The sequence below is a fragment of the Monodon monoceros genome, unplaced genomic scaffold, assembly GCF_005190385.1.
Source record: "Monodon monoceros isolate NGI ecotype Baffin Bay Population unplaced genomic scaffold, NGI_Narwhal_1 Super_Scaffold_11, whole genome shotgun sequence".
NCBI lineage: Eukaryota > Metazoa > Chordata > Mammalia > Artiodactyla > Monodontidae > Monodon > Monodon monoceros.
In genome coordinates, this window is record NW_021703767.1 from 47,324,276 (window position 1) to 47,336,501 (window position 12,226).

The following is a 12,226-nucleotide window of genomic DNA, read 5'->3' on the forward strand; positions in this document are numbered from 1 at the left end:
TTCCATTTATGAGGCAAAGTTTTCTATTTTGATATGGCTTAATGACTCTTCTCCCTCTTTACATTTTATAGTCAGATGGAACAGAAGTTTGAGGTTGCCTTTCCGCATTCAGTCTTTGGCTTCCTGTTTTATAGGGCTGTTAAGCTAGTAGCTATGAGCCAGTTAGATATATTTATCCAGGGCTTACTGTATGTCCTGCATTCTCCTAGGGCTATGCGGGCTCTTGGATAATTACAGTCCTTAATATCCTTTTTGACTGACCTTTTATAATGTTGCAGCGGCAGTGTCAGTACCACAGAATGAACACCTGAATCATCTATAGATTACTTTATGAGGGTCTTATCTTTTCAATTGTAATTATGTCTTAAATTTCTTTGGATTTCCCACAATACCAAGCACAAGGCTTGAGCACCTAGTAATGATTCTGGGGAGAACAGTGCCGAATATGTTATCAGGGGAGCTAGCTTCTGGTCTGGCTCTGCTGCTGTTTAGCAGCAAGAGTTGGAGGTTTCTAGCTGAGTCTTGATGGGCCTCACTTTTCACAATTCAAAAATTAGAGGGTTGGTCTAGATTGCTAGGTCTTTTCTGATTTAAATTTAGGATTCAGAGATCTCCATAATTCTTTATGATTATCTGATAGATTGATTCACTGTGGTGGAATAAACAGGAATAGAAAAGTTGTAAATTTACCTGGATTTACAAAGATGATAAGTTCAGATTTGAATATGTGACATTCAAGAAGCAATAGGATGTACCTAAATCTAGATATCCTTTAAGAATGGAAATACTACAGACTTGGATTTGAAGCTGGTGGTTGAGGTGCTGTCATTCTCACTGACCTCTTTTGATAGTGTGGGTTAGAATCATAGACTTGAAGTAAAAGTTGTTTATTCGTAACAATCACATAATCACAGATTTTTAGATCTGAAAGAGACACACAAATGATGTAAGCCTGTCCTATTTTTTTTTACATACAAGATTGGAGAAATGGAATTTGCCCAGGGTTACACACGAGCTGCAGATCCAGTCTGCAGACCAGAGTCCCCTATCTCCAAGTTCCCAGTTCATCCTTCACTGTGCTCGTTATGTTTCCTTTTAGACTGCTTTTTAACATTTGTAGTATTCTTTTGTGAGCAGTAAATTCACTAATCATTGTATATACACATACACACCCAATATTATTTGTAAAGTTTAGTTCAGCTTTCTGGGAAGGAACAGCAATAAAATAGCATCATTGCTCTATCCAAATTTTAACCTCTATAATTAAATGGTTTTGTATAGAAACCACTGAATTGTGCAGTTACAAGGGTATGGTTTTGTGACATCTGTTGAAAGTTAAGTTATGATGTACAGTCCTAAATGGGTTTTTTGGTATCCTTGTGAGGTAATCGCTCTGCATCCCTACCCAGACCCTATTAGGTCTGAGGTATATGAACACTAGGCTGATCACATTGTGATTTTCTGTAGAATTGTAGTATCAAAATATGTGTTTGTGGTGGTCTCCATTTTGTTCTAACAAAGAACTGGATACCAATGACAAAGGTCAAATGGAGATCTGGCATCCATTTCACAACTTGCAAGACATAGCCTTGAGAGTATGTAATACATATAACTCCTTGCCAGAAAACTGAAAGGAAATGATTGCATTTGAGTACAATGCATTCTACAACAATAGTTTAGTGTGCATGAAATTTAAAACTGCTGGCTTTCCAAATATGATTTTTAAAAAGTAGACTTAGTTTATTTATTTTTAAAAAACCTTATGCCCTCTGTGTTATGCTTCATGGGATATTCTTAAAAGCTGAGGTTTAAGACCAAAGAAATTGAAAATCCTAATGGCAATAGTTGCAAGATATTGAATTCTCTAGTAAAGTACTCTAGTTTAATGTGTTTATTGAGTTCTCCTGAATGTTTTATTTTCATAAGTATTTCATGTATTATGTTTTTGTACCATACTGGTGCCTTTTTTTCCTACCTATCATGATCTCATAGTGCCCTGGAAGCATTAGTATCAAATCATAAAGTCTACAGTGGTGTCTCTGTTTTACACATGCACAAATGAGTTAGGGTTTTATATCAGTGATGAACACATCTACCTGCTTCACCTAGGATCTAGCACAGGACCTGGCATGTAGCAGGCATTTAATTAATTGGGGGGTTTTTTGTTTGTTTTTAGTTTGGGGTTTTTTTGTTTTTTGTTTTAGTGAATGAATGAGTGGCAAGCAGCACTAAATAGCTAACTAGTTAGTTAAACTAACTAAAAAATTAGATAGATTAATACACTTATTCATTTATATATTTAAATTTATATATTTATATTTCAGGGGAGTATCCAAAGCCTCTAGAAAGAAGATTTGATGTTTTTTGAGAGAAGCCTTTGATAGTAATCCAATATACCCAGTTAACAGGAGGGTCAAATATAGCTCAGTTGTTTCACTCACCTTTCCTGATGCCCATCTAGAAAACAGGCCTGTCATAGTAGAAAAGAGTTGATGATGGAAATCTTTCTTTATAAAGTTGCTTCAGCCAAAGGGACGGGGGAAACACTTTGTTCTTTACTAAGGACTTAGTCCAAGGTATGGTCAAGGCAACAACCCTTGAAGCTGGGTCCCTGCTGACTTTCCTGCAAAGACCCTTCTGCCCCCTGAGCCACTATTCTATCTAGTCACACCTGCTTAGGACAGGAACAAGAAATTAATTCTGCCTGTGACTCCTTCCTTCCTATGTCGCTCTTGAGAAGCTACCATTTGAAGTCCTGCTTTATGAAACCAGAATTAACAGTGCTAACCTACTTGGCCAAGATATTATGAAAAGTAATTTAAAGCTTTAAAAAAATACATAGTTGAAGTCACATTTTTAGACAGAGTTGCCATACCAATATTTGTTTCCCACTTCAGTGGTTTCAAGGCCAGAAATGCAGTAATATATATGGTTCGTATACATGGTTTGTTTTAGTGTTCTAAAAAAGAAAGCATGGTTTCAAAAAAAGGAAACTTTTTTTTTTTTTCCCTTCACAGCCTTTTCCCCCATTGAAACTGAAAAAGGAAAAAAATTATGCAAGCTTTTTTGAAAGTACAGACAAAATTGGCATTTCACTTATGGGAAAATTTTGCAAAATTGCACTGACTAAAAGTGATTTTTGTTTTGGCTTTCCTGTGAAGCCATCCAGAAAGGCCAAAAATTACTGGCATTGCTTTTGTATAAAACCTTTCACATAGACGCCACTTGTAATTCAGCCAAGTACATAATTCAGGTCATCAGTGACACACACATCCACACATTGGAGCTGGTCAGTGAACAGAAGGTTGTCATGAAATGTCGCTATAATTATTTTATGGACAGACCAAACTGCACAGATTACAGCGAAGGAAACTTTGCATTAACACGCTTGGGAACAGGGTTTCCTGAGCTGTTCCCTGCCCCCACCCTCCTGCAGTGGGAAAGCCAATTGTTTACTGATTACGACAGCGACATCACTTGGCAAACATTTTGGCCTAAACTCAATGTGTGACATCAGTCTCCTTTAGGGTTTTCCACATAAAATGAATTCTCCGAAGAAAACACAGAAATTGAGCCTTAATTTGAAATCCATTATTACACCCTCTAAGGTCACATTAACTATCTCAATCATGTATTTCTTAATTTTTATTTTCTTTCCAAGTAGATATTATCTAACACTAAAAATACAATCACTAAACTTTCACAGTATTTTTCAGAGTTTCAATCAGATAGTCCTTTAGTTATATTTACTCAAACCACGTTTATGGGGGTTATGATATTCTTTCTTTCTTTCTTTGTACTGAGGGTCACTGATTCGGGAGTGGCTTACATCACTTTGTTTGATGAAGGAAGTAAACATTATTCTTTGACTCCTTAGAATAAATTAGTCTTGCTTTTGTGAAGGGTGGCTGCATGTTTGAGAGGAAGTACTCTCACTAAAGTTAGGTTTGTGTTCTGTCATTTCTTGTCAGAGAATGAGACACATGAATGGTATTTTACTCTCTTGTGTAAGCACCTCCTCTGTATATATTTATCTGAAATTATTAGTTTCCCCCACCTCTTTGTTAGATGGTGTTCATTTAGTATTTTTATGCACATGGCCTTAAAGCAAGTGGAAGTCAGTTATGCCTCATGAGGCCCACAGTCTCCCTGCTACAAGCAGGGGGGCCAGGAAGGGCCAGTGCACCAGCAGTGCCAAGATATGGGAATTGTGATGTACAGATGGAGCCGGAGAATTGTCTGTGTATCATGTGAGTCAAGAAGAGCCTTAGCATTCTCACACCCAAAGAGTTCCATCTGGAAGCTGTTCCTGGGCAAACAGAAATAGCTGAATATTCCCATATCTTCTGGAGTGGCTAAACAGGGATTGAGAATCACTTCAGTCATTTTTTCCTATTTTTTGGTAATGGTTTGTTTACTTTCATTATTCTTCAAGACAAAAAACCTTTGCATCCTATATGGCTAAAAAATGTGATCTTTTAAATTCTCCCTCTTAAACTACTTTGATACATGTAGAAATACCGTTCTTAATATACTGATTCCTTGGTGTACAATTTACATTCGTCCCACTATTTTCCTTTTCCTCTAGCCCGTGGCCTTTGTTCCTAGTGCTCTTTTGTTCTCATTTCTCAGTGTTGTTCCTCTTTGCTCTCTTGATTTAAATAATCTTCACCATCTGCCTACCAGCTTTACAGTGTTACTTCTGGATAGCCCTCCTCAGCCTTCCTCCAGAAGATAGTAGAGAGACAATGGTGAACATTAGAACTATACCACCAACAGCCTTTCACATTTCCACCCTAAATCTGTATCCTCTTGCCTTCTCCATTAACGTGGTTAAGCCCCCGGGGCAGGGGCCTCCAGTACCTCTTTGTTCTATGGCAGGCAGCACTCTGACGATGGTCAGTAAATGTTCATAATAATGAGAGATGAAAGGAAGTGTCCGTGTTCAACAAGTTAGTGCCAAATAAGTTTTGGAGGCCACAGGTGCCAAATCACAAGGGTTCGAAATAATATTTAATATGACATTGTCTCATTGAATAACAAATCCTATACTGTAAGGTCTGAGCCAAATCTTCCCTTGGTGCCAGACTTCTTTTGCTCCTTTAATCTGCCCCTGAAGATATTTCAGGTTCATGAGAGGCAAGGTAACAAGACCCCCTCTCTATGTAATGAGTAGAAAACAAACCCCTGATGAATGTAGAAAAAGAAACTGGATGTGAGGGCCATTGAATCTCTAGTGCCCTGACGACTACCATGAAGTGCACTGAAGAGAAATGAAAGTTTGCCATTAGCGTAGCTATTATGTAACTTTGATTACCTAGTTAAAATATGAATTGTAAGTAGTCAAATAAAACAGTTGAGGCTACTAGTATTTTAGAAAAGGGAACTCACAGTAATTTTTTTTTCTGTATTTTTCTGTGATTGTTAGAATCTAGCATCATTAGCTCTGTAACGCATAAGAGAAGTATACATGGAATAACAAAAGTGACATGAAGGTCCAGTAAAAATTTGACATTACTAAGATTGGTTATTTTCTATCTTTGCAGTATTAATAGAGAGGAGTCATTGTTCTTTCAATTTAATATGAATGTTCATACTTTCTAAGGTAATCCAGAACAGAGGGTCAAAGTTGAGCAAAATAACCTGCTTTCCATACGGTTATAAAATGTTTACCAACCATTTTCTCCCTTTTTGTAGCCAAGCTTCTCTAAATACTAGTTTACATTTTAAGCTTCTGTGTTCTTATTTCTTATTTATTCTTCAAAGTATTGCAATTTGGCTTCTGCCTTCACTGTTTTATTGAAAGGGCTCATTAAGTTCCTCAGTGTCTTCCTTGTTGCCATCTTGGGACATTTGGTCATCCTTTTCTGTATTACCTGGTGCTGTTTGCTCACTCTTTCTTGAAAGTCTTCCCTTGCTTGGTTCCTTGCTTTCTCTTCTAGTTGTTCTAATCCTCCACCATTCTTCATTCCTTCTCAGCTTCCTTTCTTGACCCATTTTTCTGGAGGAAAACCCTAATTTGATGGGTTGTTGTGTTGTTTTCTAGAGTTCCCATCTCAAAATTCTCTCCCCTCACCACACCAACACCCATAGCTTCAGCTATCACTGGCTACAAATACACATCACCAGCCCAGCCTTTTCCAGACCTATATTTCTAACGGTGGCTTGTCTGTTTAGACACATCCTTCTCCCCACTGAACATTGGAATACACCAGGTACTTCATGCTCAACTTGTCTAAAACAGGACCCCCTCCATCTTTTGAACTATCTCCCCAACCAGAAATCCTGCAACAACAAAAAGCTGTGCCCCATTCCTGCTTTCTGTACCTTGGTGAAGAACTAGGAGTATAACTTCCTGTTTTCCTTGCTCTGCTTTCTAGTCACATTAGTCACTAATTCATATTGACTATACGTCATAAATAATTCTTGTTATGCCCCATCCTCCCTAACCCTATAGCCATTGGAACACATACCTGCCCCTGTCTTTCTTCTGTCTTTCCTTAATGGTTCCTTAAGAAAGCATCCCTGATAACTCATTCTCCTTCTCATAATTTGTCATTTGCTTCTTCTTGCCAACAGTATAAAATCCAGCTGCTCGTGTCTAGCCGTTCCTTTTCTCACACCCTGTGCTGTAGCCATGTGGAAAGCTTTAGTTCCCTCAGTACCCATACTCTTCTCTTACCTCTATGCTGTGGCACTTGTTCCTGCCCCTGCCTTGTATGTGGTCTCCATTATTGTTTGCACAGGGACTAGACCCGTTACCTCCTCTCTGCAGCTTTCACAGGGCACTCCCTTGAAGAATCAGTTGCCCAGCATTTATGTTTCCACAGTCCTGTCACACCCGGTTATTCTTGCATTGTATTGATATTGTTTTTAAACATATCCTTTTCCTCACTCTTGGCCATGAGATTTTTGAGACCAGAGGTTGTCATATTTACCTTGTATCCCTGTATCCCTTGGTATAATGCCCAGCACATAGTGAGAGGTTAGTAAGAATTTGCAGAATAGGTCACTGTCTTGTCCAAAGTAGCCTTACCTTTCACGTTCCTGTTCTAGCAAGCTTATGAATTCATCACTCTTCTCCATGTATTCTTTATGTTTTCTCTTTTCTTCCTCCAACTCTAATATGGTTTGCCTGTGAGATTTTTCTACCGTTAAAAGCTGTTCCAGGATTCGTCTGTGAGATTCTTTATGTTTTTCCACGACTTTGTCCAACTACAAAAGAAAATACATTAATAGTCTAAGTACAAATCATTCATAATACTGCCATCTCTCCCTCTTTTAGAAATATCCAAGTTTTAACAAATTAATTCAACAGTGAGTTTATGATTTCCTTGTTTAGTTTTTTATCATTACTCTTGTTAATTGATACTTTTTGATGTTTCAACACAAATGTAACTTTCTTACTGTCTTTTTTTTTTGGCCGCACCACGTGGCTTGTGGGATCTTAGTTCCCATGTCATCATTTTTTTTTTTAACCAGAAAGAAACATTGGTTCCTCTGTAAATATCTGAACAATTTCTCCATACCCCCTTTTTGCTACTTCCTTTTCTCTCCGGGGAAACCATATCAGAGAAATGATGGAAAGTAAAGGAATCCTTGTACAGTGTTTGATTCTGCCACTTCCCTAGCTGCCCAGCCCTCCCTAAAGTACTCTGCTCACGTACATCTCTTGGATCCATGGTCTGTTTTTCAGTGCATTATTCATAAAGGTGTTTGTGTATTTTTTTCAAATTCTTGTTAATCAATTCTGTGTTGATATAGACCTGGTGTAAACACCAAGTCCTTTCTGGTTTCTGTGGCCTACTTATATCTCTATTATAAAACAATTACCCCGTGTCTTATTTACTTTTGTCTCCTCTGCTAGTCTGTGAACTCCCTGAAAGCAGGGCCTACATTCTATTTTTCTTAAATTCTTAACATCTAATAGAGTGCTTTGCTTATAGTAGGTGCCCAGTATATGCTTACAGATTGAAAACAAAATAAGCAAGCAAGGAATCAAGAAAGAAAAGAGGGAAGTAGACTGATTAAAACAAAAGTGCTTCAGGATCTTTGACCAGTGATAAATTAAAATCCATTTAAGAACATGGTTTTGAAAGCATGTGACTGTCTAGATTAGTTAAATACTAAACTATAACTGATAATATTGGTTGATTTTGCCCTTTGCCTTTATTGTAAAAGACTGAAAATTTGTGACTCTGAATTTGAAGCCAGTTTAAATCATACATCCTTAAAAAGCACATACTTAACTAGGAATCCAAAGCACAAAAATGGCCAAATGATTTCAGAAAAAGAAGGGAATAAAGGTGTCCCAGCATACAGAACCCAACTGACCTCTAAACGCTTAGGCTGGTTGTCTAGTTTTCTAATATGGGTTTATAATGGTGCCTTAACACACACAAAATACTTCATTATGTCATATAGGTGATGATTTTTAATTAATGTGACCAATCCTTTTGTGGAAGCTGAAATTGCTAAGTTGTATTGCTTGCTGGCAGAGTCACTTTTAACTAATGACCATCCTCTGAGAGGGAGGTTGTAGTGTTAATTGTCCTGGGTCTCAAGCAACAACAGTTCTCTGAAAACTTCCAGTTGCCCAAACACAAGACTGCATTATAAGGGAAATTCAAATCAACTGCTTTTAGAATTTGAGAGTGAAATAGTAATAGAATCAGCCTTAATTTAGGGAGCTTGACATTTGACTTAGAGAAACATTCAATTTATCACAAGATCGGCCCTAGAATTAATAAATGAATAATTATAATAGGTATTTAGTAAAGCATAAATGAATGACTAAGGGAGGCTTCATAAAGGAAACTTCCTCAGATAGCTTCTTGTAGTTGTATGGACATGAATATTAAACTTAGTTTAGCCCAAAAAGAGAAAAGAGAAGGTTTAGTTAATCTACTATTGCTTTCCATTGTGTTTTTCCTCCTTATTTTGTTTGTTTGCTTGTTTGTTTGTTTGTAGGGAAAAGGAAGGAAGGTTGGAAAGAATCATTGCCCGTTGTTATATAATCTCCTAAGGGCTCTCCCTTCCTTCAGCCTCACCCCCATCCAGCCTGTCCTGATCAGTGACAGCACAATCTTCCACCAGTGGGATTACTCCACTCTCCTATTCAGAGCTGAAAGGTTTCTCACCATCTGGCCCCCTGACACTTCCACCCCATTCTCATTCCGTACCTTCCCGTCTTTCTCACCCAGCCTTTAGCCACACCAGACTTCAAGTAGTTCTTAGAACACACCGTGGTGCTTCAAGACTGCTTTTTTCAGTGCCGGGACATAGAAACCTTTTTCCCCTTCCACTCAAAACTTTTCCTGTTCTTCCTTTATGGCTTTCTCTGGTCACTCCTGAGTAGAATTATTTGTTTCTTCATATCAGTGAAATGTCTAATTCTCTGGGTTTTCCTTCTCTCACCTTCCATGACTCTTGAAGAATGGCCTATATTTACTGCATGCTGTTTAGTGCTAAGGACCTCATGTTTGTCAACAGCAGAAATTGGAAAGGTGTCAAATAGGGACCTTGCAGAGGGAAAGTTCCCAAAGAAAGTGTAAGTGGTTCTAGATATGTTTTAGCTTATGCTTGAAGTTTTATTCTGTGCCTTCGTTTCTCCATACCCAAAATGCCTCTTAGAAAATATGCCAGTTGTTCTTAATTCAGTCTCTTCTTCATTCCTACAGATCAAATGATGGGCCTGAGCTTGTCTGAACTCATTTCATTTTCCACCAATTGTGTGTGTGTGCTTGGCCAAGCCACTTAACCGTTGTGTACTTCAGGTTTTTCGATTATAAATGTAGTGGTTGGGCTTGATTTCTAAGATCAATTGTATTGCCACAGTTTTCTCAAGGCAACAACTATTTATTAAGCGTCTATTATGCTATATGCATTTAGTACTATGATAGTTGCCATGGGAGAATTTTAAAGTCTCAATGCTTATACTCTTACTAGGCAGATAAGATATAGACACTAAACAATTAGGAGCAGTATAAGGTGGTGTATCATTAAGCACTAAGGGACTATCAAAGAACCACTGCCCCTTTTTGATCTAGCTCCACTTGTGGATTGAATGAAGCCTGGGGAAGAAAACAGGAAGACTCAGTCACTTTAGGGAGTGTCAGGGGAAGAAAGATTAAAAAGATAACTCATTAATGTTTACTGTGCAATGACAAGCTTATCATTTTAGCCTCCCTGATGTCATATCCTACCCGCAACCGCTAATACAATCCAACTCCTTGCCTAGGATGAAGGAAGTCCAATGTGTTCCAATAGGTTGGATTCTCCCGTGGTCAAAAAGAATGAAGGACAGAGAGATCGTCAGTCTTTTTGCTTTGGTTGCTTGATATATGTTTAGGAAAGAATAATGACCTTTGTTTTAATAGCTCCTGAGTCACAGACCACCCTAATTTGGGGCTTTGTCTTCTTTCTGAGCTATGGCTTTGGTTCTCTGTTCTTTTTTGTTGGCTCTTTGAAGATTGTCTTTTTCTTTGATTACCCTGAATATACTAGTAGAGATAAAGCTGGTTCAGACAGTAGAGAAATTATTTGGCTGTTTTAGTAGATCAAAGGTAACCAAATATGCTGTTCATAAAATGCTCCATCTTCTTCCCTGTCTTTACTGAAACCTGGTTTTCCTGGATAATGCTAGCGTCCTAAAATAGAGACTGCCCATTCTCACACTGCCTCAGTATCTCAGATACTGGAAATGGGGGCATGATTCTTGTCTCAGCATGACCCCTTCCGGACTCTTCTGAAAGCCCTTCCTTGTTTTGCTGTCACCCTGAATGGTGATAGTCCTGTGTCATTCTTATTTGGTCATCTACTGAGCTTCAGGTCACTCTCACAATATACCTCTCAACTGTCCATCTTGGTAGCATTCTGGGTATGCCAGCTCACCCAGCCATGCTCAGAAGTGAAAAACCAGAGGCTATACTGCAAAATGAATATGTCTTTTGGTTCCTAGCACTGGAAGTTTGTGGATTACAGAAGAGAAAGATTGAAAATATGTGGAGCCAGAAGCTAGTCTGAGGAAATTTCCCTTTTTAGTTCCTGGCTTCAGGATTTCTCTAGCTCCATGTAAAGCTCATCCATGCACTTAAGAGTATGCTAGATATTTTATCTAATGTTTTTATGTATTTTTTAGTGATATGATTTCATGATATGTCATCCACAATGTTTCTGGAAATGGAATTTCTTTATGTTCTACTTGAGTAACCCCTACTCATTCTCTGGAACTTGGCTTTCCTGATTCTTCTATCTCAATTCGATCCCCCATTATACTCCCTCATAGTGCTTTGTGGTTTTCACCACAAAAATTAACATAGTGTGTATTATATACTTATTGTGTGATCACTTGTTGTCTGTCACTCTTAAAAGAGACATTAAGCACCCTGAAGACAGGAAGCACAGCTATTTTTATACAATGAAAATTATGAAATGAAATTTAAAAGCTGAACTATATAGTTGCTTAAAATAAGTATCAATACTTTAAGAATTGCCCTAAGGTAATGCTAATAAGGTATGCAGATTCTTTTATTATAGTACCTTGATAAATCCAAACTGTTGTTATATTTTTCTTGATATCTTTTTTGGAAGAACTAAGAATATGTTAGGCCATTAACTCAAGTATCTTTTTTAAGGTAACTTTTAGTATAGAAGGCTAGGTTGGAAAGGAATAGGAGGTTAAAACTGTTCTGGACTCTGAGTTTTTCCCTCCCTCTCTCCCCATCCACATCCTTTGTTCTAGCTTGCAGGCCTCCACCTTAAGTCAGTGTTCCTAACATATGACATAGCTGAGAACAGTTTGTTTTTCTAAGATATTTTGCCTTATGACTAGATAAATCCCCTTTAGTTTACCCTAGACATGGTTGAGATTTCTCACATTTTTTTAAAAGAACATTATGAGGAAAATAAAAGGAGGAAGATGGAGGAAAACAAAATAATAAATTTTTAGCATGCACATCCTTACCCTGATGTAATTAGGGTGCCCCCCGGTATGGTCTTAGTGGGAACACCCCACTTTATTTCTTTTCTTCAGCCCTATCTAGGGACTCCTAGTCAGAATTTCCCTTTATTGTTTATTTTCTGGATATCCCCTCTCACCCATTACTTCCTAGATAGAGGAAAAGGGTAGGCAACTGGGTTGTTGGGTAGATAGAATTGTAGGGCCTTCAAGGAACTGGGAGAGACTGGTAGCTGAGGAGAGAAATCTATCAGGGGGAAGTAGGCA

At 38.0% G+C, this 12,226-nt stretch overlaps 2 protein-coding genes across 7 annotated transcripts in view; one reads left to right on the top strand and one right to left on the bottom strand.

Annotated features, from left to right (window-relative positions):
• The window catches only part of CMSS1 (cms1 ribosomal small subunit homolog), a 381,357-nt gene that overhangs the window by 114,140 nt on the left and 254,991 nt on the right, over window positions 1-12,226 (top strand). The gene's annotated exons all lie outside the window — the stretch shown is intronic.
• The window catches only part of LOC114891139 (filamin A-interacting protein 1-like), a 191,100-nt gene continuing 184,666 nt past the window's right edge, over window positions 5,793-12,226 (bottom strand). For all 4 annotated transcript variants that reach the window (XM_029215241.1, XM_029215242.1, XM_029215239.1 and 1 more), the window contains one exon: window positions 5,793-7,215. In XM_029215241.1, the coding sequence (XP_029071074.1) occupies window positions 7,033-7,215 (183 nt within the window). In that variant the 3' untranslated portion in view covers window positions 5,793-7,032. The remainder of the gene's footprint in view (window positions 7,216-12,226) is intronic.